We start from the raw sequence: 26,205 nt of genomic DNA on the forward strand, positions 1-26,205 counted from the left end.
CAGGGAACCTGCTGCCCATCCATGCTGGTGGCCAGGAAGTGGGGGGCACTCGTGCCTACTCAGCGTCTCTCACCACTGGGCAGTGGGAGCCAGCAGACGGGTGGAGGCTCAGAAGGAGAAAGGAGCTGTCCTAGGGTCGCACAGTCTGTAGCTGGGCCCAGGGCCTGGGTCAGCTCTTTGTGGCTCAGCTCCTCCACCTGGCCTTGCCCGAGCCCCAGGATGGGGGCATCCATGGTGCTGGTGAGAAGTTGGGTAGCCCAGGCCAGTCTGGGAGGTTGGCCACTCTTGCCTGACAGGCCTGCTTGGTCCTGACCCCTTCCCTACCTTGGATGCTGGTAACAGAGGCACCTCCCCTCTCTGTGCCTGCCCCCCTCTCTGACCCCTCTCTGCCCCAGATGTACACAGATACAACAGCCCCAGGCCTGGGAGCACCCAGTCAAGGGCGCCCCTGTGGGTGCGCAGGGCGGCAAATGAATGAAGGGCAGTGATGGATAAGGATGTGTCCGGCCCTCTATGGCCCCTCCAGGGAGGGCAGGGGACAGGAGGGGAGGGTTGAGCCGGCAGGGGCTCAGGGACCCTGGGAGAAGGGCGGGGGCGAGCCTGCTTCCTCCCTCCCTCCTTCCCCACCCCCACCCCTGGGCTGGCTGGGCTCCCATCAGCTGCTGCTGCATCATCAATATTTCACTGGCGTCAATAAGGGCAGCAGCAGGGACAGCGGCTGCGGCAGCACTCGAGCCAGCTCCACTCACAGTTCGCCCGGGGAGTCAGGACCCTGTCCCTGCCCACAGCCATGGACGTCTTCAAGAAGGGCTTCTCAATCGCCAAGGAGGGTGTGGTGGGCGCCGTGGAGAAGACCAAGCAGGGGGTGACAGAGGCTGCTGAGAAGACCAAGGAGGGTGTCATGTATGTGGGTGAGTTTGGGCGTAGCAGGGCGTGGCAGGGCAGGGCAGCTTGGTGGCCGCCCAGTTACCTGGGCCTGACTTTATCCCCCAGCCCCTGGGAGGCATTTTGAGAGGGATGAGGATCCCCCAGCCCCTGGGAGGCATTTTGAGAGGGATGAGGATCTGGCAGTTGAGTCAGGGTCTCCCAGCCCTGGAGGACCGCCACCCTCCCGCACACCCCATTGTCTGTTTGGGTCTCCTCAGGGCCCCAGGGGCCTCTGGAACAGGACAGCAAGGGAGGCACTTAGCCCTCAGACACACCTGTTTGTGCGCACACAGATGCACACACCAACGCACACCAGCGCCCCCACCCAGCATCACCCACAGGCCCCCTGACTTGGGTAAGAAGCCACACTGAGCCTGGAGCCCCGCGGACTGAGCAAGCAGGTGCTCAGCAGCCAGGCCACAGGTCCCCACCCCGCCAGGCAAGATGAGACCAGCCCTCAGTGTCCTGTCCAGCCTCCCGTGCACCCCACCCCCGTCAGCTCCTTCCGAAGAGAGGCTGAGCCGATGACTCAGCTCTCGTTGACCCTGTCCTGCACTGCTTCTGAGGCCCAGGCCATACCCACGTGAGGTCCAGACCCTACCTCAGGCCTGGTCTCTGTCATCCCCCATCCTGTCCTGTCCACTTCCCATCCGTCCCCTTCCTCCAGACACAGCAGGAAGTGGCCTTTGAAAGGATGGCCGGCCCCCAGACACCATCCTTACCTCCCACTGACCCTGCAGCTTGTCCAGCTGTTCTGTGGTGTGTTTGCCTGGCCCACTCCCCTCCCAACACCAGGAGTGGGACTGGACTGACGCCTCCACTTCCTCCACAGGAGCCAAGACCAAGGAAGGTGTTGTGCAGAGTGTGACCTCAGGTAAGGAGCCCCAGGACCCGGGGACATGGAGGCTGGGACGTCCAGGGACTTTCGCATCCTGGTGCTAAAGGCCCAAGCCCAAGCCCCTCCTTTCCCCCCTGCTGTACACTGACCCAGATTTCTCCAGAATCTGGGGCTAGACCCAGGGTGGGCTGCCCCCATCGTCGTCAGAGCTCCCCTGGAGTCAGAAAGCGGAGAGTCTAAGGTCTCCAGTAGAGCCAGAGTTTTGAGCACCCTGGGAAAGGGGCTGCTCTGGTCTGACGGGAAGTCCAGGCCCGGGTGGGGTGGGGTCAGGGCCAAAGCCAGCCAGATTCCTCCCACAGTGGCTGAGAAGACCAAGGAGCACGCCAACACCGTGAGCGAGGCCGTGGTCTCCAGTGTCAACACCGTGGCCACCAAGACCGTGGAGGAAGCAGAGAACATCGCAATCACCTCCAGAATGGTGCACAAGGTGAGACCTGGTCCCCAGCCCTGGCCCTCAGACCCGTCCCATCCTTTCCCCTGGGCCTCAGGGAGGCCAGCTGGGGAGGAGGCATTATCACCCCACTGACATACAGGGGAATGGAGACTCAGGGGCCCTGGTCTGTGTTTGGTGTTGTCACATCCGTTAAGTCCTGGAATACTCACGACCACCCCTGTGAGCGGAGCTGTGTGGGGCCCAACTGGAATGAGGCTCAAAACCACATTCTCCTGATGGCGCTCAGCATTTAGGAAACACCCCATTTCACTAGCGAAAGCAGGGTCCTGAAGGCCCCGAGTGGTGACAGGCAGCCTCCCACAGGCAGTGGACACCAGCTCAGAGCTGCCAGGTCACTGCCAACCAAGTGTCCAGCCTCCCTCCAGGCCTGGCTGGGCAGGGCCTCCTCCTCCAAGGAGGAGCAGGGAAGCAGCGCCCCCTGGTGACGGAAAAACAGTGAGGGTTCTGACCACACCCTCTGCCTCCACCTTTGTGAGCGTGCGTGTGTGCGTGCTTGTGCCTGGTGTGAGTGTGCCCGTGTGTGTGTGCGCGCGCATACACGCGCGCCGGGCAACAGAGAGCACAGGAGCAGGGGAGCACTCCCAGGGGGTGGAGGCTGGCTGGGAGAACTGTCCCAGAACCCACCACAGAAAGACTCTGCTTGAAGCATTTTACACCTACTAACTCATTTCTTTGGCCCAAAATCCCATGAGACAGGGTGTGGAAATGAGGCCCAGAGAGATATGGTAATCAAGGTCCCATGGCTAGTCTGAGTGAGCCTGCAATTCTCTGGGCAGCCTGGGTCCCGAGACTATGCTCTGAAAGGGAGACTCTGAGCGGGAGATCATGGTGGGAGCATTGTGGGCAGGAGGTTTTCCTATTCCAGAGATGTGCCGTCTCAGCTCTGTACGAGGCTGTGCTTTAGAAAGCTCTCCTACCTGGCACAGGCCCTGAGGGGCCGGTAGAGTCCCAGGCACCCAGCACTAAGAACCCCTGCTCCAGGGAGTGGGTGGGTGGAAGGGTAGGGGGTCACCCTGCCCCTGCCTCTGGGGGCAGCACCAAGGCGTCTGATCCCAGGGCCAGCACAAGGTCTCCGGATCCTAGGAACAGGCAGGCGCCCTTCCTCCTCGTTCCCAGCTCTGCCTTGTCCTAGCTCTGTGACCTTGGGAAGCTACTCAACCTCTCCGGGGCCTCCCTTTCTTCAGCTGTAAAATGCCTGGGGTGGGGGGACGGTGGGGCTGAGAGGATCCATTTCACTGGGCTGTGATGATGCAGGGAAATGGCCCCCATGAAGCAGCTTCGCCTTGCTCATGGTGAGCACCCGACAAAGGGAGGTGACTACATCATCATCATCAGTGCCCCTGGGCAGGACCCAAATGTACCCCAGGAGATCCCAGGCCCCTCCCTCCCCCATCCCCCAGCAAAAGAGGCCTTGGGATGGGGCCAGGCTGCCCCTGCACTTCTGAGCAGAAGCCTGGGCACTCTTCTCTGACTTTGGAGGAGGGCTGGTGAGCCCTTGGAGCTACCCCAAGGAAGACATTTCCTGGTGACACCCAAAAACCATGACTCACCCTCCAGTGAACCATAGAAGGATGCAGCACTGCCAGTCTGTCTGACCGTTCATGCCGCTGGCCTCATGCACCCACCTTGGGGCAGCAGGACTAGGTAGGCGGCCACTTGTCCTTTGCCTGTAGAGCCTGCCCCAACTCTGGCTGCCCCAGTCCACCAAGGGGCAGGATGGCCCCATGGACAGAGAGGTGGCAGGACCCTCCAGAGGTAGGAGCTGAGACTAGTGTCCAAGCTAATCACCCAGTCTGGCCCAGCCTACCAGCTTCACACGACCACCCCCAGGCAGGCCGCCATCTCAGGCAAGCGCCTGGCCGGGTGTAGGTGGGTAGAAGGAGATAGGAAGTGGGAGAGGACCGTATAACTGCTGCAGGTTCCAACCAGACCGGCCTGAGCCCAGTGCCCATCCAGGAGGCAGGGAGAAGGAAAGAGGGTGGCACTCATGCTACTGGGATAGGGTTGGGCCTGGAGCAAGCCAGACCTGATCCCTACAAGCCTCACTGCTTTGACCTCTGAGGCCTTAAGTTGGATACCTGGCCTATCTAGGCATAGGGTCGCCATGTGAATGGTGATAACATGCACCTCCTCTTAGGGCTCTTTGGGGTCACAGGAGGATAAGGGTATGTGATCATGTGATTCAGGAACACTGAGGGTGGGGTGAGGCCTAGTGCTTCAGGGGCCACTGCCCACCCCACCTCACTGGGCTTCCTCACGGAGGAGGCCCAACCAGGGACTGTCAGTGACTCAGCATCTGCCTTTGGGGGTGAAGCTGGGCTCAGGGGTACTTGGTACCCCCAGAAGGCCTTGGCATCATCAGACAGAGCCCCCGCTGTGAATCCTTACATGAGGCTCTATCACCTCCAAGGTCAGTCTGGCCCTCATACCTCCCTCACCTCCAGACCTCCACATAGAGCAAGATGATGAGGGCCTCTGCTCATCTTTGAGGCCAGGGTGACAAGGCCCGGGATGCAAGGATCTGGGGACTCTGTGACCTCCACCTGGTCCCACATCCCCTTTGCTTTCCCACAGGAGGACCTGCAGCAACCTGCCCCCTCGCAGGAGGACAAGGCTGCCAAAGTGGAAGAGGAAGTGGCTGAGGCGGTAGGATCTGGGCTTCTGGCGTTACAGGGGGGTCCCTGGGCAAGTTGCTTCCCTCCTGGGGCCCCAGAGCCTTCAAGGGAGCCTCTTGACCTGCAGGCCCCTGAGCCTGAGTGTGAGGTCTCCTCATGGATGACCCCCTCAGGGCAGAGGGGCACAGATGACACCTGTCCCCACCCCACCCAGGGTGGCCACTGAGGGCTGGGGCCCCAGAGCTGTGTGTGAAAGTCTCTCTCTCTCCCAGACCAAGAGTGGAGGAGATTAGAGGGCTGCAGGTGAGCTTGGAGGCCCTGAGGAACCCCAACCCTCCTGGCACAAGGAATGTCTGGTCCTGGAGTGTGACCTATGGGGCTGCCCATGGTCCCCACGTCCTCCCCTGGCTGCCCACACGCTGGTCCTCCCATGCTGCCGCCACCACCATCACCTGTCTCCCTTGTCCCCTCATCCCCTCTGGTCCTTCTGACCCCACCGATGCTGCTATGAATTTTTTTTTTTAATGATTCCAAATAAAACTCAAATCCCTACTGCATACCTGCTCAGGCCTCCTGTCTGTGCTGCCTCATTCATGAAGACACCCTCTGGGCCCTCTGGGAACAGGAGCTGGGCCAGGTATGCTACGGGAACGCCCTGCGTGTTTCTGGAACCTACTAATAGCGGGCACTGCCTTCAGGGAATCCCCCTGCACCACCCCCCGCCACCCCGCCATTGTCGTTTTTTGTTTTTTGTTTTTTGTTTTTCGGCCATGCTGCGTGGCTTGCAGGATCTCAGTACCCCGACCAGGGATTGAAACCAGGCCACCCCCACTGGCTTTTAACATGGAGGTGGCATCCCTGCTTTTGGCTCGGGCAGACACCTTCAAGGACACACTGTCCGCTGGAGCGTGAGACCAGGATGCCCCAGGTTTTGAGCTTTGGCTCACCCTCCGGGAATGGACCCCACTGACGACAGAGGGTGAGGATGGGCCTCCTGGGCCTTCCCTCCATGTGTGTCCTTGGTGGAACAGTTCCTTCTGGGAACAGGGACACCTAATGCCCCTCCCTGGAGCAGATGGTAACTTTCAAAGATGGGAAGTCTAAACCCATAGTAGGGACTCTTTGCATCCTCCTCTGCGAAGAAGGACATGACCCCAGGGTTCCTCCCGCCTGGTCCCACCCAGCCTTGAGCTCCCCACCAAGTTGGACCTGGGCTTTCCCTTTCACCGAAGAGTTCTGTCAAATATCATTAGAAAACACAACAGCTTAGAGGCAGAAGAGCCAGCCTCCGCCTTGAGAGAAAAAGAGTAAAAATATTTGTAGAGCTCCTCCCAGGTGTGGGACACTGTACTGAGTGCTTTACCTCCTTTAATCCTCAAAACAAATGGCGTGTCCCAGTTTCGTCGAAAATGAACTGAGAAACAGAGAGTTAAATAACTTGCCCAAGGGCACAAAGCTAGGAAGCTGGGACCCGGGCAGAAGTCCAGGTGGCCTCGCTCCAGAGCCATGCAGCTGATTCCCATGCTCTGCTACGTCCACCCGGACTGCGGGGGCTCCAGTGGCGTTATGGCAGAGGCTGCCACCCCCAAGGTTTCAAAACAACCTGGGGACCAGTGTGGTCGTTGTCCTACACAAAGGGCTATTGGCATCACGCCCTGGAGTCTCATTCAGAGGTGCCTGAGCAGAGAGCAGGGCTCCCTTTCCTTTGACAGCCAGTTTGGGTTCAGAGCATCTAAGTGGCTTGCCCCAGCCCTCCAGCCCTGGGTGTGGGCACCCAAACTTGAGTCCACACCACCCACCCTCCCACCCTGCCTCTGTGGTGGGGAGCAGAGGTCAAGGGCAGCCCTGGGGGCTGGGAACCAGTCAAACACAGCTGAGCTTCGTTGTATCCCAGCCTGCCGGTCATGGGTATCCATGGCTGAGGAGGCAGAAAGGAGCAGTGAGCTGCTGCTCTTGCAGCCCCCAAAACCTACTATGGGAGGAATGAAGGGCCTGGAAGAGGTGCGGGCAGTCCCGGGTGTTCCTGCTCCCAGGCTCAGACACTGCTCATCAGCAGGCCTGTGCGTGTGCCCCAGGAGGAGGGCACCTGGGGCCTGGGCTTGCCGGAGAGAAAGGGGGGAGGAGTTGGGCCCTCTCAGGTAACTGGGGGAGGAGGACACCTAGACTCGGCCCCTGGGGTCCCAGTGCCCTCTCCTCTGCTGAAGGAACCTGGGAGGGTCCCTGCTGCTTGCCCCCTGCTCTCACCCCCATATTCAGGGCCAGTTCCTGTGATCAAACAACAAGGTCTGCCTGGTCCAGGTAGCCTCTTCCCCATCCCATGGGCACTGCAGTGCTCTTTGCCTTTAAGCCCCCTATTATGTGCTGTGGGATCTGTGGGGCTGCCCCTGACTTCCCTAGAGGAGTTACTGCTCTCCCCCCATCCTCTCCTTATCCAAGAAGCCCCAGGCACCCTGTCCCTTTTTTTTTTTTTCAGTAGGTGGCAGTTCTGTTTTTTAATATTTATTTGTTTATTTTGGCTGCGCCAGATCTTAGTTGCGGCACTTGGGATCTTTATTGCAGCATGCGGACTCTTAGTTGCAGCGTGCATGCGGGATCTAGTTCCCGGACCAGGGATAGAACCCGGGCCCCCTGCATTGGGAGCGCGGAGTCTTACCCACTAGACCACCAGGGAAGTCCCAGTAGGTGGCAGTTTTAATAAGACAACTTACATATGAGGCTTGTCTTGGGCGGCCACAAGATGAATAGATCTCTGCCCCAGCCCACCAAAATCTTAAAAGTTAACAGAGGACTTAACTGGGGTCAGTCATATTTCAATCCAGAGGGTTTCAACAACACTTTACTCTGTCAAGGCTGTGTCCTTGAAATGGCCGCTAGTATGGGAATTGCAGGCAGGACATACATTCCAAGGACAGGGGAGGGGGTGAGGAGCCTCTGATTGCCCAGGTGCAGCATGCAAGGCAACCAACAGTTACACCCTCTTGACCTCTTCCAACACTGCTGTAACAGATTTTTCAGTCATCTACCATGTATCAGGCAAGGTGCTTGACTCTGAGGAACCAAACTAAGCAAACTAGGTATGGTCTCTCCTCTCCAATTGCTCAGAATCTTGGAGGTGTCAGGGAGGAAGAGATTTTCCTTTACCTTTCTAGGTTCTTCTGGCTGGTTCAAAGAATCATACTGACATGAGACAGATTGACAGGAGAAAATCAAAATTTAAGAGCGTGTATACATGGGACAGACCCAGGAAAACTGAGTAACTTGTCAAAATGGCTGAAGCCTTCACCTTAAATAGCATCTTCAGCTAAAGACAAAAGAGGATCTTGGGGCTAGAGATTTGGGGAGGAAGGCAATTGACATGGAGATGGAAAAGCAAGTGTTCGGTAAATAAATGTTTGCTGGGCCATGTACAGACAATGGGACACAGAGAGGAATTTTAACAAATAGACTTTTCTTGGTTCCTCCCTGTCGACACACCTAGTTCATACTCTAGTTATTTATGGCGATAGCTCTAGTCCTGTAAGGCCCTCTCTCTAAATTCAGCTAAGGGGAAAGATCAAAGTTTCTCCCTGAGTCTTTTGGGCCTTGATTGTTTTCAGCTTGAAATAACTGGCTTGCCAAAATGACATTTTGGAGTGTCAAATTTTGCTCTCCTACAGAGGGAAGAGAGAGAATTTGAAAAGCAATCACTAAAGTCTGGTAAGTGTCACGTTAGGGAAGTACAGAATGCTGGGAGGCCCAATATGGCATACTTCATCTAATCTGTGATAGTTAAGGAAGGCTTCTCAGAGGTTGTGATATATTTTTTTAAATTAATTAATTAATTAATTTGTTTTTGGCTGCGTTGGGTCTTTGCTGCTGTGCACCGGCTTTCTTTAGTTGCGGTGACCGGGGGCTACTCTTCGTTGCGGTGTGCAGGCCTCTCGTTGTGGTGGCTTCTCTTGTTGCGGAGCGTGGGCTCTAGGCGCGCGCAGGCTCAGTAGCTGTGGTGCACGGGCTTAGTTGCTCCGCATGGGGGATCTTCCTGGACCAGGGCTCGAACCTGTGTCCCCTGCATTGGCAGGCGGATCCTTAACCACTGGACCACCAGGGAAGCCCGTGGTTGTGATATTTTCGATGAAACTGGAAGGATGAGTAAGAATTAGCAAGATTAAGGGGGCCTTCCCTCCCCCCACCTTGAAGGACCCTCAGCTGAGTGTCAGGCATCCATCAGCCCATTTAATCCTCACCGTAACACTCTGGGGAGATTCTGGTATTGTGTCCCCCACCATCAGGCTTGATGAAGTTGAGGCTTGATGAGGCTCCTTGAGACACTGAGGCTCAGAGAGATGAAGGAACTTGCCCTGGGGGTATTTGCACCCAAGAGGTCTGACCCTGGTGCCTGAGGCTTTACACTCAACTGTCTGTTTTGTCACCTGCTTGGGCCCAACAGCCCCTCCCAGAGAGGCTGCTGCCTCCCACTCTCGCTCCTTGCCCACTGGGCCTGGTGCCAAATAGCAACAGCAGCTCAGTGGTGAGCTAACTTGGAGCCGTGTAAAAGGCCTTCCTGGCTAAAGGGACTGGTGCTACTGGTGGTTTTTCAGGAGGGCTGGCAGGCCTCAGGAGGGCAGGCAGGCCTGGGGCAGGGTCTGGGCGGGGCTCCCCGGAGTCCAGGAGGTACCATCAGGCGGCTCTGCAGCGCCTTAGTGCTCGGGGCTGGACCAGGCTCAAGGCCGGGAAGGGCAGGGCGGGGCAAGGCGGGGCAGCTGCTTTGTTAGTCTGCGTTTGGTGTCCCATCCCCCCACCTGATCTCAGCGCCTGCCCCTTCCTCTTGCCCAGGAATCCTTCTCCCTTAATCAATTTCCTGTGTGTGTGTGTGTGTGTGTGTGTTTCCATATACCCCACACCAGGGTCTGACCCTCCAAGGCTTATCCACCCCTCCCCACGCATTACAGGCAGAGCTTGGGCCAGCCGAGTAGACCTGGGTAGGTGGGAGCTTCCCAGAGCTCCAAAATAGGGGAGACCCCGACGGACGTGCAGAAACAGGCCCAAAGAGGATGAATCACAGAGCAGCCTTAGAGAGGGACAAGCCGCCGCACCGAGACGCAGAGGGGGTGGCCTCCAGACTCCGAAGGCGGGCTCTGGAGCGGAAGAGCGCTGGGCGGGGTGGGGGCCCGATCTGCACCCTTGAGCGCCAGGATGTTGTGCCTCGAGGGTCGTTTTGCTATTTCTGGGATCCCTGGCTGCCCTACTGACGCACAGGTCACTAACTCCCCTCCCAGCGCCGCCCCTCGTCACCACGCCCCGCGCGCCGGTCCCAGGAGTGGTGACCTGAGAGGCCTGCGGCTTGGCCGCTCCCTTCCTCGCTGTTTGGCCTGGGGTGCTTCCTGCCCAAGTCGTTGGGCTTTGGTGACCGGCAACGATTTCCTTGCCTGGGCTGGACACACACGGGCCGCCCTCTCCGTTACTCCCTCTCCCCCTCAGGCTGCTTGGTCCCCAGCCAGGGTCGCACGCACGCCAGTGACTCGCCCTCTCGGAAGGGGGTGGGATTTACTCGACCATCTCCCCACTGCGCTCCCCCCCCCCACCCCTGTCCCAGCAGCGGCTGGGCAGAGGGCCAGTTTGCAGTGTCCAGGCTGAGTTTGTGGGGACCGCCAGCTCGGCGTGGGTCAGGGCGCTAGGGTTTACAGCCCACCGACTCGGACTTGAGTCCCTGCCATGTGAATTTGGGTGAGACCTAGCTCGCCCTCTGTCCTCAATTTCTTCCTGCAAACTGCTAATAACACCCATTCCAAGAGTTGTGAGGGTTACACAAGAGGCTGTAAGCGTTAGGGCAGCGCCAGGCACAAGGTAAATGCTTAATAAAAGGCAGCTGCTATTGTTAATTACAACTCCAGCCTTGAGATCCTGACCTGGTGCTGACCCCGCGCTCACAGATTGGGGAATCTTCAGGGTCAAAGAGGAAAAGTCCGGCTCACGCGGTAGAGGGAGATTGGTGCGCCCCCCTCTGCCCCCAGCCGCTCTCTGGACCCCTGATCCAGCCCCTCTGCAGCCCTGAGCCCCGCTCCAGACCCTGGTTGGGGCCTCCACCTTCCCACTACAGACGGAGGCCAGGTTGTGCTTTCGGGCCGGCGGGGTCTGGAGCAGGGCCCGGTCACTCCCCTGAGCCCGAGTACTGGGAACCGCCCCGCGCCCCCTCCAACCCCCCTCCTTTCGGGGCGGGCCGGCCCTGGGGCGCCTTAAAAACCAGAGCTGGTGCTCCGGTCGCCGCCGCTTTGAGCAGGATCCAACGTCGCTACGATTACCCTGAAGCACCTCGCAGACCCCAGCAGCCATGGCCAGCAAAGGCTTGCAGGACCTGAAGCAGCAAGTGGAGGGGGCGGCCCAGGAAGCGGGTGAGGACAGCGCGCGACCTAGGGCACATACTGGGACCCCCGGGTGGACGCGGGGGTGGGGCTGGGGGCAGAAGCCTGGGGACTGCACAGCCGGAAAGTCGGCGGGCGGTTCTGTCTAGGAAGGGCCCTCTCCTGAGCTGCAGGGACCTGGAAGGACGCCCACCCGGACCAGCCCGGGAATGATGCCTTGAGGGAAGTGGGAGAACAGCAGTGCCTAAGGAGTGGGGCGGGGTGCGGGGTGGGGAGCGCTTTGGGCATTGCCAGAGCCAATCCGAGGCAGCTGCTAGGGCCGGGAGCGGCCCCACCCGGGCCCTCAGGGGAGAGTGAGGGTCCACGAGGAGAGCGCGCTCCGCCACCATGAGCCGCTCCGCCACCATGCCTGATCTCTGCCCGCCAGGTCCCAGAGGCGTACAGAAACAGGATGGGACGGATGGCTCCAGAATCCCACCGGGCTTTGTTTTGAGCACTCCCCGCCCTCCTCCGAAATACTCATTTCCTCCTAAGTCCTCACGCAGAGGACCTTCCCACCTTCATGCGGGCAGGGCAGGTCCCCAGTCTTAGTTTCTCCACCTCTGGCTCTTTCCCCCTCAGACCTGAGGTTATGCAGCTGGGGGCTGGGGATGGACTGGGCAGTAGGGTATGTAAGGAGACTTCAGCCCCACCAGCGGCAGCTCTTCCAGTCCCAGCTCAGCCTCCCTTGGGACTCCAGCTCCCAGTCTGTCCTACACATATCCCAGTCAACAGACAACACCTAATCCAACCCCCTCCTTCATCAGTGCCCCAAGGAAAGCCCACAGGTGATCCCCTGAGGCTAAAATGGTACCAGGAAGCCTCTGTCTACAGTACCCTTCCTTCTGGGCCTCGCTTTCCCCATCTGTAAGCTGAGTGCAGAGTCTTCCCTTCCCTGACTGTGCTACGCCAGACAAAGACCCCAGGGACCTCTGTGAGCAGTAGACCCAGGGTCTGCCTGACCCCTGTACCCCCTGGTCCTCAGGGTCTGGGTAAAGCAGGCCCTTTCCTGTTCAGCAGCAAGGATGAGTCAGATCTCTGAAGGCCAGAGCCACCTGTCTGCCTACCGAGCAGGTGGGGACCCACCTGAGCCCCTGGAAACCCTGTTCTTCACAGGCACAAACTCTGGTCTAGAGGAGATAGCCTGACTTTGGAAGTTTCACCTACTTTCCACACTTCGTTTCCTAATGCCTTACGCTGCCTGCTCACGGAGGCACTGGCAGTCATTGCTTGTGTGCCCTCTGGGGAGAGGCACGGGAGAGAGGAGGTAGTAAGAGGGCCTTGCAAAGTAGAAGCCCCAGTGCTCTACATGTGGGAATTCAGGCATCTGGGCCAAGCCTCCGGGGGAGAAGTTGTTAAAGGCGGCAGGGTTCTCCCTGGGCTGTGCCCAGCAGCAGCCACAGCCCAGATGCCAATTCCAGCCTGGCCCAGCCCTGCCTTCCTTCCTCACTTGGATATTTTTGCAGCAATCCTGGAGAGGCAAGGGAAGCAGGCCAGAGGGGAGGAGCCCAGAGTTACAAATGAACAAGAACAACCTGGAGTCATGGAAAGGGCTCATGCCCCTCACTGAGTGGCCTTGGTCAAAGAACTTTACCTCAGTGGCATCCATCCCTGGGCCTGTAGGACAGACCACTCTAGAGAACAGATGAGGTTGGCAATGGTGGGGCCCCTGTGGTTGGTGGTATCTCAACAGGGGCTAAAACCAACGTCTCTGTTCTAGTGACGGCGGCTGGAGCAGCAACTCAGCAAGTGGTGGATCAGACCACAGAAACAGGGCAGAAAGGTCTGGTGGGGCTGGTGGGCAGGAGGGTGGACAGCCCCAGCGCGGCCCTGCCCTTCACCCAGCCCTTGCCCAGACACACCCTCTCCTCTGCAGACCCTCTACCAGCATTGCTTCCTGGGGAGGGAGACCCAGGCCAGGCTAACCCTGCAGGGCTGTGGTTCCCCGGGGCCCCGCACTCAACTGCCCTATCCTTTCCTTTCCCAGCCATGGACCAGGTTGCCAAGTCTACCCAGGAAACCATCGACAAGACTGCTAACCAGGCCTCTGAGGCTTTCTCGGGTTTTGGGAAAAAATTCGGCCTCCTGAAATGACAGAAGGGAGGCATGGGTGACTCCCTTCCAGGCCCGGAGCTCTAGCAGGCTCTTGGCGGGCCACCTCATTAAAGCACATATGCCTACTCTGTGTCCACTTCATGCCTCCTCCCAAACTGGGCCCAGCCCTCCCTCGCTTAGAGCAGATGCTCGGGTATCCAGAAACTCAGCCCCGACGTCCAGAGTCCTGGCATTCCAAATTCGGAAACCCAGACGGATTGTCCAAGAACTCATTTCCCATGTCTCAACCATGCGTCCAGACTCCCCCTTATCCGAAGTTCAACCCCCCATCTAGGTACGTGCCCCTCCCCCGCTCCATTCCCCCTGCCCCCATTCCAAAACCGCTCCCTCAGCTCCAGGAACCTGCCCCTTCCTAGGAGGGGGATACTCGGTGCCCAGATCCTGGAGGAGCTCAGCTCTGGGCGGGGGGCGAAGGGTCCAACGGCACGGGCCTCGGGAACTTCTCCCAGTGAGCTAAGCTGGGGGCGGGGGGCTGGAAGTATCGAGGCATCTCAGGGCCAGGCGCCCTCGAGGACTTCAGGGGGCAGGAATTCTCGGGAAAGAGAGGGGACGCAGGGAGGGAGCTTTTGGCCCTCGTCACCCTACGCCGCCTGCCCGGTGTTTGTGCGACTGTCCCACCCGACGGTGAGTCACGGGGCAGGACCGGGAGGGCGAGGACACGCCCCGAAGATCTGAGTCCCACCCAGTTGACTTGTGTTTGGCGCGGTCGCCAGGAGCTCCGCCCAAGACGCGCCCCCCCGGGGGAGGTGCCTGCGGCGCACGGGGCGGTGCACGTGGGCGCGGCGCACGGGGTGGCGCACGTGGGCGTGAAGCGCTGGGACCCGGTGTCTGCGTGCGCGCGCTAGGCCACTCCCTCGGGCACCCCTTCCCTTCCGGATGCGCCTGTACTTTCTGGCCCAGCGCAGAGGCCGGCTTTTTTATCGGGCAGGTTCCCCCAGAGGGTCTAGGGTTCGCGCAAACCTTATTTCCTCCGACCTCCCCAGCACGTGTCCATGTGTCCATGCACGCGATACCAACCCTGGGTAAGTCCTGCTGATGGGTGACTCACTGTTGCCACAGGATAAGGCCCAGCCCTGGCGCCGGGCGCTGGCTGACCTTTTCAAATGAATGCCCTCGTTCCATTTCCCCACCTCCACGGCTTTGCACACACTATTCCCTCTGTCCGTGATGATTTCGTTCTCTTCTGGATGAGCACATACGTAGTCACGCCGTTTCAACTCACAAATATTGGCTACACGGCACTTCCTAGTTCTGGGGAGATTGAGAAAAAAAACCGTCGTCTTTCCTTCACACGCTGACTCGGGGCCGGCTTTCCCAGAGGCTTTCCAGACATGCCAGCAGGGGGCAGTGTCGTCGTGTCCACCCCCATCCCTCCCCTTCACATCCTCCCAGGTGACCTTTCCCTTCTCCAATCTGAGATCCCTCCCAAGGAAGCAACAGGTCTCCTCCCTAACTCTTAGCATCTCTCACCCTCACCCCAGGGCCAGGCCCAGTTCCATGCTTGGTTCCTGTTGCTGACTGTCCCCTAAAGAAGGGCTCAGCTAGTCTGCAAAATGGGCCAAGGCCTAAAGGGAAGGTCCTTGAAGAGATACCTGGGGTAATCTGGAGGTGCTTCCAGCATCTCCAGGAACCCCTGCCCCCAGGAGAGGATGCCAGGGTTGGGAGAGACCACCTGGGGCCACAGCAGGAGGCAGGTGGGGCTGGACTAGCAGAGCCCTCACATTTTTCTGGAATGCATCCTTCCCCTGCCTGACTCAGGAGAAATTCCAATTGGCCCAACAATCCCTCTTCATCCTGTTCTCCTTGGGAGTGTCGGCCTTAGGGATGGATGTGTGAGCCAGCTCAGGCCAAGGCGAGGAGGAGTCAGGTCTAGGGCCAGGAGCCTTCTAGGAAAGGTTTTTCATCCTCAAAAAAAAAAAAAAAAAAAAAACAAGAAGCATTTTCTCCTATTCCACTGAACATTTTTGTGTCTAGAAATGATTCTTAGAACTCTGGCAGCTACTTCTAACCACAGGAGGAACAAGCCTAAGGAAAAGCGAACTTGCTGATTAGGGCAGAGCAGAAATATAGAAAGAACCCGGATCCCAAGTTACTTTATTCAGTCCCTAACTTAACCAGTCCTGCAGCTGCCAGGAGCTAGGTGAGAGGATCAATTTCCTCATTGTTTGAGCCGCTGTGAATTAGGTTTTCTATTGCAAACAAAAGCTTAAATCCTGATGTTACCTCGATGCTAAGGTCCTGTATTTGCCGGCCTCACCCACCTCCCCAGCCTCCTCCCCCAACACGCCCTCCCTCTCTGCCTCAGCCACGTTAACCCTTGTTCATTTCCCTTGACCTTGTGCTTCTGCTCATCTCAGTCTTTGCATGAGCCCTTTTTTTCTACCCGGAATGCTGTCCATCCTCCGTCATTAACCACCCTGGTCCAAGTTGCTCCCGCTCTTTCATCCTTCAGATCTCAGCTTCCCTGATCCTCCCCCAGCATATACACAGAATGGGTCTGGCCACTGCCAATACGTTCTCACACCCACTGTACTTCTTTTCCACGGTTATATACTAATGAGTCGCTCTCCTGTGTGCTTCACTGTGATGGTTGTCCACGGGTTGCAGCCAAGTCCCTTCTACTGATTAGTGCACACCCAGAGCCTAGAGTGGGGCTCTGGCAACATCTGCCACATGAATGCGGGATGTGGGATGACGGTCCTTTGGTTCTCCTACCAGAAAACAGAGTTGACACATTGTCAGGTTCACCATGGTGCCATCTCCTACAATGCAGCCCCTTCCACAAACCCTGCCGCCATGCAGCTGATGCTCCCATGCACCGTGCAAATGCCTGTTTCTGTGTGCCTCTATTCCCCCAACACTGAGCCCTGGGGCGCAGGGCCAGGTTGGACTTGTCTTTGGTCCTATGTCTGGGACAAGGTGGGCATGGTGCTGGGGAGCCATGGGAGCTTATAGGAGTCCAGGCCTGTCTCCGTGAGGTTCATGAAGCTAGCTGAGCCCAGATGGGCTGAGGAGAAGGCAGCGTTGGCCACTGCACCTGTTGGGTCTTGGTCAAATCTCCAAAGATTAATTCTTCCATTAGCAATTCCTCAGATGGTTTCTAATTCTCCAAATCCCAGTTCTCCAACTAACCAAACACAAAGTCACTAACATCACATTTTGGTTCCACTGGACTTCTCAGCTCTGATTCCCATCAAATTACAGGTGAGAAGGGGCAGTTTTCTGCTTTCCACCTTCTCTCCTTTTCTCCTATTTTTTTTTTGTTGTTGTTAGTTGTCTCATTTCTACTTTGTGAAAACACATAGCATTTGCATCCCATTCCTCCACACCTTTGTTCTGTCTTAGATCTGCAACTGAAAATATTAGAAGCGCTCTGCCATTCCTTCTGCTGAAATGTTTTCTGTTATCTCTTGGTTGGTTGGAGTTAGTCCTCTAAAAGTTTCCTCAAGAGTGAAATATTTTCAGATGAATTGAGAAGACGTCTGGGATCTGAGCTGAGAATTGTTATAGCTAGGCCCCTTGGGTTATTGCAGTGTTTCCATGAGGGTTCACAGTGTCCTATTTTTGTGTATGGCATTTTCTATTTTTTTAAAAAAAGGTTAAAAAGTTAAAAAATTTTTTTAAAAAGAAGGGCTCATGTGAACCATATTCTGAGTTCTTAAATGTGTGGTAATGTTTGTCTGTAGCCTTTATACTTTATCCTCAACTGGGTTTGAAATTTACATCTCACACTTTTTTTCCATGAGCATCTTCTAGGTATGGCTGTCCCACTTTCTGCCACAGAAGGTTGAGTGGTCCCTAGCAGTCTGATTTCTAATTCACTGGAATTTCTAATAAGTGACTTGATCTTTCTGGCTGGCTGGCTTTCTTTATCTTTTTTATTGAAATATAGTTGATTTACAATGTTATGTTAGTTTTAGTTTTGTATATGATTCAGTTACATATACAAAAGTGATTCAATTACATATACATATTTTTTCAGATTCTTTTCCATTAAGGTTATTGCAAGATACTAAATATAGTTCCTTGTGCTATGCACTAGATCCTTGTTGTTTATCTATTTTATATATAGTAGTGTGTATTAATCCCAAACTCCTAATCTGTCCCTCTCACCCCTTTACCTTTAAGGTACAATAATTTTTTTAGGGTTCGTCTCAGTGATGATTGTTCTGGTTCAGTTTTCTCTAGTATGCTGTTTGCCCTTTCCATATTGATTCTAGATTTCTTTTATTTCAGGAACATTTCTTAATTGTATTTTTAAATATTTGCTCTGTTCCATTGCTTGGCTTTCTTCTTTGGGAATTCCAGTTGTGGGCACAAAGTTTTCTACCTTCCACATCTGCCATTGTCTCCCAAACACTGTGTATGTCTTTAATATGACTCCTTCTTTTGTCTTTGCTTTTTTTCATTTCTGTTCCCATAGGTACCTACTGTGGCTCCTTCTAGTTTAGTCTCATTTCTGCAATGGTTTGTTTTACCTTTTATCTTCTGTGTTATTCCAGAGTTATGTAAGTTCCTATTCTGCCTGCTCCTGTCGTCTGCCATCTCATCCCTGAATTCTGGTATTTCTGTTTTACAGTCTTCCTTCATAACTACTAATGCTTTTTATTAAGTGTCTTATTTTCTTTCTAAAATTCATGTTGGAGTTTAATTCACGTTAGGTAATAATTTTCATGCGCCTCCTTTGAAGCACACTGTTTAGTGGGATTTCTTTGTTTGTGATGTTGTTTTGGTATTCTTTTTCATATTTAAAAAATAGTATGTTTTTACTGTTAGGTAGAAAAAAAGTGAAGTCAAAACTGCATATCTCTGGTATGCTATCCTTCCTGTAAAGAAAGAAGGAGGATGCAAGAAAATATGCAGGGCACATGTCTCTGCATATTTGTGGGAAGAAAATGCAGGAGGATAAACCAGAATCAGAGAGACCAGTTATCTACACGGGACAGGTGGGAAGGCAGTGGAAAGGCGGGAATGACAACAAGGTAGCAGAGATGAGGAGAGAGTGACACTTAACTTCAGAAAAGTTAATTTTTTTTTTTAAAGGGCTTCAAATGCTTGGCTTTTTATTTATTTATTTAATTTTGGCTGTGTTGGGTCTTCGTTTCTGTGCGAGGGCTTTCTCTAGTTGTGGCGAGCGGGGGCCACTCTTCATCGCGGTGCGCGGGCCTCTCACTATCGCGGCCTCTCTTGTTGCGGAGCACAGGCTCCAGACGCGCAGGCTCAGTAGTTGTGGCTCACGGGCCTAGGTGCGCCGCGGCATGTGGGATCTTCCCAGACCAGGGCTCGAACCCGTGTCCCCTGCATTAGCAGGCAGATTCTCAACCACTGCGCCACCAGGGAAGCCCAGAAAAGTTAAATTTTTTTTTTTTTTTTGTGGTACGCGGGCCTCTCACTGCTGTGGCCTCTCCCGCTGCAGAGCACAGGCTCCGGACACGCAGGCTCAGCAGCCATGGCTCACGGGCCCAGCCGCTCCGCAGCACGTGGGATCCTCCCGCACCGGGGCACGAACCCGCGTCCCCTGCATCGGCAGGCGGACTCTCAACCACTGCGCCACCAGGGAAGCCCCCCAGAAAAGTTAAATTTGATGTGTGAGTTGGTGATGGGCTTTTAAAAATTCTTCCTGTGTTCTTGTTGCCCCATAGGGTTTCAGGAAGGAGAAATGGGCTGAATTAAGGATTAAGCTGCAGCCACATTGCTTCCAGACTTAGAAGTCTGGCAGGTTGAGCTGGTGTTCTCTCTTTACTGAGAATCCACATCCTCTCCTCCCTGCCCTTGCCCTGGTAACCTGCCTCTTGAACTGCATCACCCGGGCTCCCTCACCCTCAGGACTTGGTTGGGTTCAGCCAATGGGGGATATTGATAGGAGATGGAGAAGAAGAGGAGAGGAATTTATTCCTCCTGCTTCCTTCTTGCTGGGCGTGGTTGGGCAGTGGCCCTCTTCCTCTGCTGACAGCTGCAGCTCCTGTCTGCTGACCCTCTCCTATAGCTGCAGCTCTCTTCGGGGTCTACAGCCCCTCCAGGCCCAGGGAGGAAACAACTCCCACTGCTCCTGGTCGCTGGGGGCCTCGCCATCCCTCATTGGTTCCCTTAAGTTTGTCCACACCTTTGTGAACTGTCCCTTCCCTCAGGTATCCTTTTGATGTGCCTTCTGATTTTTTCCAGAACCCTGACTGACACCCATGGATGTATGAGTGCTGATCTGCTGGGGAAGTCTTCCTTTGGTGACTGACAAACCAAGTCTACAGGAGTCTAGTCTCCCTGTGGCTGGGAGGGGTCTGTATGTGCAAGATATGTGGGCTGTATATACTGGGAGCTCAAGTCCATGAAGCAGAAGTAGGAGAAAGCATAGGCAGGATGACGGTCATAAAACTCTTGACATTCATGGCATTTGCAGTTCAAATCACAGGAGAAAAAAAAATCATCATGCCTCAGACGTAAGACAGCCCTAAGTATTTAAGTACTCACAGGTTTTTTTTCAGAATTATTACTTGCTCAGTTGGCAAATTGCTGTTTGAAAAATTGACTGTCCTGACTTGATGATGTAGTCAGCTGGTCCTTTGCCAGACTGGGTTGTTGAGCAGATTCTACTTGGAGAATTAGTTGACACTTGTCAAGGCTCGATTCTCCCTGCCCCAAGTGTAGGACTTGACCTTCTGACTCAGGACAGGCTGACATGGGTGCCTGTGTTCAAGGCCTGCTCTGTTGGGGCCCAGCATGGGCCAGGCTTCTTCCAAGATGGGGTGGTTCCCACCTGAGTCAGTCATCTCAACCTCACCCAGGCAAGTAACACTGCTCACTGCCGGAGTCACCCAACCCCTCAGACCAGAATCCCGGTTAGGAGGGTCTTGGGCTGTCCTAGTTTCTTTGGTTGGGAGCCGCAGATGGGCTGGGCTGAGCTGAGAGGACAGGGAGCTGGTCAGAGCTAGAGTGGGAAGGCCTGTGGGACTAGATGTGGGCCAGAGCACCAAGGTCTGGGGCCCAAGTCCAGTCTTGGGCCGCTTGGCCTCTCCAGCTCTCTTGCCTTCCCCCTGTTGGGCATTTGGGATCTGTGCCTGAACCCAGCCTTGCCAGGAGATCTGGGGCCATGGTGTGTTGTCACTGGAGTCTGGGTGCTCACACTGGGGCCATGCAGTAAGGAGGAGAGGGTCCCATGTGCAGGGGGGATGGGGTGAAGGCAACAGCAGTCTGACAGGGAGGGAAAAAGTGCAGCCGGAGTCCTGCTGAGTGGCCAAGCCCTGACCAGGGCCTGTCGAGGAGCTGGTGAGCTCCTGAGGAGAGGGGGATGGTGAAGAGTACCCCAGGGTGGGCCCTGGTGGGGAGGGGTCGTGGGGTCTGGAAGGCATCCCAGACCTGGTGGGTGACACTGCCATCCTGACAGGGAGTCTGGCGCAAAGGACCCCTCTGGGGGTGGGGGACACACACACGTCAGAGAAAACAGGGAAGGGGTTCTGATGGGCCTAGGGAGCATCTCTGTGGGTCTCTCAGACCAGTTCGCACCAGCCATGTCCCAGGAGTGCCCCTACCCTTGGCAGCATTGTCCTGATACTGTGAGCAGAGCTTTCTGGTGTTTGGCTGTGGCACGAGGAGGCCAGAGTCATCTGGACCTGCTTAAGCTCCAGGGCCCTCACTGTCATGGCCCCTTCTGAGTCCACAGGGTCTTGCATATATATTTATAAAACTTGCAAGAGAGTAGTAGTGTATTTTTTCTTACAGGGACTCTCCAGATTGTTTAAGACTTGATCTACTCCTGCCAGTGGCACCTGTGGGGCTGTGGCCTTGTGACCCAGAGTTCCTGCTGCCTACAGCATCCACTGCCCACCCCAGGCGGGCCGCCAACTGCCCAGGGCCTTTCGGTACCACTCAGGATGTGGGAGGGCCTCAGCTCCATAAAGCCTGTGTCAGGTAAATACTAATTAGACCCCACCATACCCTCCTGGACCCGTCTGAGCGATGAGGGAGCCTACAAGGGGGGAGCAGCCTCAAACTCCTGCCCCAGGCCTGGACTTTTTGAGTAGGGCCTTGGGAGGGCCTTTCCTCCATGACTCCTGGCCAGTGGCGGCGGGTCCCATCTCCAGGCCCTCTCACTCCAAGGCAGGCTCATACCCCTGCCACTCTTTGCTCCACCCACTGGTTGGTCAGGGCTCACTGCCAAGCAGCCGCTCCCTAGCACATCAGTGACGAGGGGGTGGGAACAGAAGTTTACCAAGAGTTTGCACGCAGAGTTCCAGCAGCTGTCAGTGACAAGGCCAGGCAGGCATGGATGCCCCCGTTTTATAGATGAGGAAACTGAGGCTCAGGCTGGGCTAGTGACTAAGGGAAGCAGCATGTGGTACGTGACTTGAGGCATCTCCCTCCATCCTAAGTAACTAGGGAGGCAGCCTGGCTCCCTAAGCATGTGTGTGGTGCATCAGGGGCTAGTAGAGCTGCTTTCTGGGAACTCTTGCTACGGCCAGAAGCACCTCCCCAGATGGTAGTGGGGTCCTCCATCTACTCCCCTAGAACCGCCTGGGTGGGCACTGCTGACTTCACAGGGCTCCCCTGAGAGACCAGGCCCCAAGGCGCAGGGCGGGCTGGGTTCCCTCACATGCTGGCTACCTCAGTGCTGGGTCACTCAGGTGCTCCCATGTGTGAGAACCAGGTGACTGCAAGCCAGGGATGACTAGGCTTCTGGTCAATGTTGTGTCCTCCTCTGCCTTGGGCCAGGCATGGCCCTGACTCCTCCCGCCCCCCAGCCTGTCCAGGGGAGGCTGCAAAGCCACTCTCCAGAACTGAGGTCCTTGGGAACGGGGAGGGCAGCGGCCCCCATTACACTTGTATTCCTGGCCTGAGGGGCCACCCAGGTCCCCAGGCCCACAAAACCCTAAACCCTTGATTAGGTCACTCTGGAGACTGTGGGCAGCGGGCTGGAAGTCCTAGCCCTTGTCTAGGTACCATGCCTAGGCTGCGGGGAGCCTAGGGGGCTGGCAGGGCTGCGGTCCCCAAATGCCTCTCGTCCCACAGGGCACTCGGGCCTCTTGCCTTGGGGTAGGGGCATGTCCCAGAGCTGATCCCTCTGTCCAGCCTCACCCTGCTCCCTGTCCCTGCCCCTCACAGGGTCCCAGGATATGGGGTGTGTGGGTCTCATGCTGCCAGAGGGGCGCTGCCCCAGCCACAGCGCTGGGGTGGCTCCACCCAGCTTCTTCCTCCTGCCGTCTGTGCTGACTCACCACCGGGCCCAGGGCTCGTGCCCCAGAGCCCAGCCAGGCAGACTGGTTCAGGCCCCAGCATCCTGCTTGATTACCACCTGTCGCTGCACAATGTTGGGAGGCCTGGGGAAGCTTGCCTCCCAGGGTCTGGCCCACCGCACTGAGAAGGCCACCGAGGAAGCTGGTAAGGACCCCGAGGCTCCTTTCCACCTGCACCGTTCCTGCCACTGGGGGATTGGAACAGACTCGACTGGGCCTGTGCTGATCCCAGCAGGACTGGGGCAGGCCTTGACCCCATGGGGCACTGAGGCTGATCAGCCGCATAGGGACAGGATGGAGGTGGGGGGCTATGGAAGCTGAGGAAGGTACCTCGGGGAGGAGCCATGAGGGGTCCACTGCCCCAAGCAACCCTCCCTGTCAGCCCTGCTCTGCCCCCTGGGCTTGATACATTCCTGGGGTCTGTGGCTGAGGCCGGGAGGGGGCAGCTCAGAGGAGGCCCCTGGTGGCGAGAGGGGAGCCAGGGTGCTGGGTGAGCAGCTGGTGGCTTAAATCCGTCCCTCTGGAAAGCAGGGAGGGGCCCTTCAGTATTGAAACAAACTATTCCGAGTATCCTATACAGAATAAGGAAGATGGAGTTTAATTTTTAGCATAACTTTAAAGCTTCAAAGATTTCTTGCTTAAGAAACCACCGAGTCTGATTCTGTTCAAAGTCAGCCCCCAGGGTTTACACAAAGGACATTTTCAGTTTCTTCAAAGTCCCCAGGGGCTTCCCTGGTGGCACAGTGGTTAAGAATCCGCCTGCCAGTGCAGGGGGACAAGGGTTCGAGCCCTGGTCCGGGAAGGTCCCACATGCCGGGGGACAACTAAGCCCGTGTGTCACAGCTACCGAGCCTGTGCTCCAGAGCCCGCGAGCCACAATTACTGAAGCCCGCGTGCCTAGAGCCCATGCTTCGCAACAAGAGAAGCCACCGCAATGAGAAGCCCGCGCAACAAAGACCCAATGCAGCCAAAAAACCCCACAAAAAACCCAGAAATCCTTTTTTGTACGTCAGCCGCTGGATGCAGGGAGGCTGATCCAGGCCCCACCTGTTGGACGTTTTGTGAAAAACAGCTTGTGCTGGAGTTTGCTGTTCTCTTTCTAAAGGGCTGCAAACCTGTCTGTGTTTCAGTTGAACTTTGCAGCTGCTGTTTAGCACCCCCTTTCTTTTCCACCAACTCTCTGAGGGCTGTGTCACTCCCAGTCTGCACACGAGGGACCCAAGTGGTGGAGGTGATTCTAGGAGGTAGAAGCTGAGCCAGGTCTTCTGACCGTGGCGTCTTCCGGGGCTAGCCCGTTACCAACCTGGGAGGGCAGAGAATTTCGTGGTGCTGGAGGAGTTGCTCTGGGGAGCTTGGTGCTGCTGGAGGGAGCTTTGACATTCAGCCTCCCACTGCAGTGCAGCCTCCGTCTGGCCACAGGCAGGACCGCAGCTCGCCTGAGAGGCCTGGTGACCTGGGAAACACCCCCGGCCTTGGCTCTAGGTCGCTCGTTGGCATTCCAGGCCTCGCTGGCCAAGGGGCATGGAGAGCCCTGCGCCTTTACCTGGCTTACTCAGCTTATCTCCTGCCAGCCGGGCCCCTCTCCGGTCTCTGAAGGAAGCCAGCTGGGGGCCCTCCTTGGGAGCAGCTTGTCCTGTCCTGGTGGGGGCAATATCCCCGAGCCCCTTCCAGGGTATCCAGGGTTGTCTGGGCCCGGCTGTGAGGACAGGCAGCTTACACTGTGCTCTCACTCTGGGCTTGTCTCATTGTTTCAGTTGACATCGTGGAGCGAGTGGTGAAGGAGGCGGTGGAGCCTGCCAAGGAGGCTGGAGAGAATGGTACGGCCAAGGTCGGGGCGGGGAAGGAGGGAAGCTGGGTGCTGGCAGCAGCCTGATCCTTGCCTAACCAGATCACACCTTGACGCCAGTGTGGCATCCTTTCAGTTGGTGTATAGTTATCTGCGCTCATCTGAGGTCACAGGCCATATTTTGCTAAAGCAAGTTCCATCTAGATAGTCCTCTCTGTGGAATGTTAAGAGGATGACATCACAAAAGACCAGGTGCAGGCATGCTGGAACAAAACATTTGAGACATAAAATCATATATTTACACGAGTACATATTTCCATAAATGTTTATATGTTTGTGCTGTGAGTATCACTATGTAAAAAAAAAGCACGTGTATATCTCACTCCTTGCAACAAAATAGATTCCGGAGAGATTAGGACTTAAATATAAATACATGAAATTATTAAATTGTTAGAAGAGAACATAGATTTTGGCATAATCTCAGAGGAGGGAGGATCTTTTTAACGATGACAAAATCCAACAGCTATAAAGGAAATACTAGGTAAATTGGACAATATAAAACTTCAAAATTTTCCATAGTGGAAAAAAACCCTGTAAGCCAAACCAAAAGAAAAACCACAAACTGGGCAAAAATATTTGTAGTAGAAATGATAACCCAATATAAAAATGACCAAAAGATATAAACAGGCAGTTCACAGAAAAATGAAGCATGAGTAGGCAGTACACCCACAAGCAGATGCTCTCTCACTAATAGTTGGAGAAATGCAAGCTGTTTGGAGAAATAAAAGCAAATTTGAATGCATTCCTCCAGGAGCTGTGCTGCCCTCTGCCCCACAGACTCCTCCAGGGCATGACCCGGTAAGACTGCCACATCCCACAGGCCACTCCAGGTGACTCCAACCCAGCGAGCGACTTGAACTGTTTACTTTGCTCACCTGGATATCCTTTCTTCCTGACAACAATTGTTGAAGCTTTAAAAAAGACCCATGAGACAGGGGACAAAGTGGTAAAGGAAGTCACTGAGACGGTGACCAACACAGTCACAAATGCTGTCACGCACGCAGCAGAAGGTCTGGGCAAACTGGGACAGTGAGCATGCCTGCCACCAGCAGGCTCTTCCTGAATCGCAATAAAAAGCTGTGAAATGTGTACACTGAGCCCTGGGTTTGTTCCTGTTTGCGTGGAAACATTGTGTTATGTCCTGAGTGTCCACTCTGCAGGGACAAGAGGCCAGCACCTTGGCACCCACTGGGGGTCAGATAAGTCCCTGTGATAAATCAGATGTGCTGCTCTCACGTCATGACTGCTTACGTCAGCAAGAGCTCTTGAGAACGGTTAGTGTCTGTGCTACATTTCTTAAAAGCCTATTTCCGCAGCAGCTATACACAGCTTTCAGACACCTCAGTGCTTCAAGGACACCCCAAGGGAGGACCACAGTTCAGCTTATGTGTTCCTTGCGTTTTCCTTGAAATATTCTTACGGCAATCAGGGAAGGTAACAGACCAACCTGACTGAGGGGTTAGCTGGGCAGGCCCAGGCAGTTGAGCTGCTTCATGTTCTGAAAGAGGCTTCAGAGAAGCGTTTCTGCTGGACAGTCACAGAATCAGGTCATGGAGAAACTGAGTCCACTGCCTGTTGGCTGCTGGAGCTGCTGTCAGCTCTCTACTCAGAGACTTGGGTTAGGCCTAACTGGCGGTAGTGGGTCAGAATGCCTGGCCTTCTCTCCTTCCTGCCACGAGTGAGTCAGTACCATTAAAGTTAAACATGTTTAAATAGCATTTAGCTTAACATTTTGGATTAAAGAAA

At 55.6% G+C, this 26,205-nt stretch overlaps 3 protein-coding genes across 3 annotated transcripts; all 3 read left to right on the forward strand.

Moving 5' to 3' along the window:
- The first annotated feature begins 756 nt into the window (after positions 1 to 756).
- Positions 757 to 5,382, forward strand: SNCG (synuclein gamma). The gene is made up of 5 exons (XM_082602162.1): positions 757 to 911; positions 1,760 to 1,801; positions 2,125 to 2,252; positions 4,854 to 4,925; positions 5,167 to 5,382. The coding sequence occupies exons 1-5, from the start codon at positions 791 to 793 to the stop codon at positions 5,185 to 5,187; spliced, it is 384 nt and encodes a 127-aa protein (XP_082458288.1). The 5' UTR covers positions 757 to 790; the 3' UTR covers positions 5,188 to 5,382.
- A 5,727-nt stretch (positions 5,383 to 11,109) lies between these two features.
- ADIRF (adipogenesis regulatory factor) lies at positions 11,110 to 13,454 on the forward strand. Its single transcript, XM_082604758.1, has 3 exons — positions 11,110 to 11,265; positions 12,995 to 13,057; positions 13,262 to 13,454. The coding sequence occupies exons 1-3, from the start codon at positions 11,205 to 11,207 to the stop codon at positions 13,366 to 13,368; spliced, it is 231 nt and encodes a 76-aa protein (XP_082460884.1). The 5' UTR covers positions 11,110 to 11,204; the 3' UTR covers positions 13,369 to 13,454.
- Positions 13,455 to 14,259: 805 nt separating this feature from the next.
- On the forward strand, positions 14,260 to 25,548 carry FAM25A (family with sequence similarity 25 member A). The gene is made up of 7 exons (XM_082643442.1): positions 14,260 to 14,411; positions 19,869 to 20,168; positions 21,103 to 21,291; positions 22,483 to 22,758; positions 24,368 to 24,430; positions 25,211 to 25,289; positions 25,348 to 25,548. The coding sequence occupies exons 3-7, from the start codon at positions 21,255 to 21,257 to the stop codon at positions 25,490 to 25,492; spliced, it is 600 nt and encodes a 199-aa protein (XP_082499568.1). The 5' UTR covers positions 14,260 to 14,411; positions 19,869 to 20,168; positions 21,103 to 21,254; the 3' UTR covers positions 25,493 to 25,548.
- The last annotated feature ends 657 nt before the right edge of the window (positions 25,549 to 26,205 follow it).

This window comes from Mesoplodon mirus, assembly GCF_964341445.2.
Source record: "Mesoplodon mirus genome assembly, chromosome: 2".
Lineage (NCBI taxonomy): Eukaryota > Metazoa > Chordata > Mammalia > Artiodactyla > Ziphiidae > Mesoplodon > Mesoplodon mirus.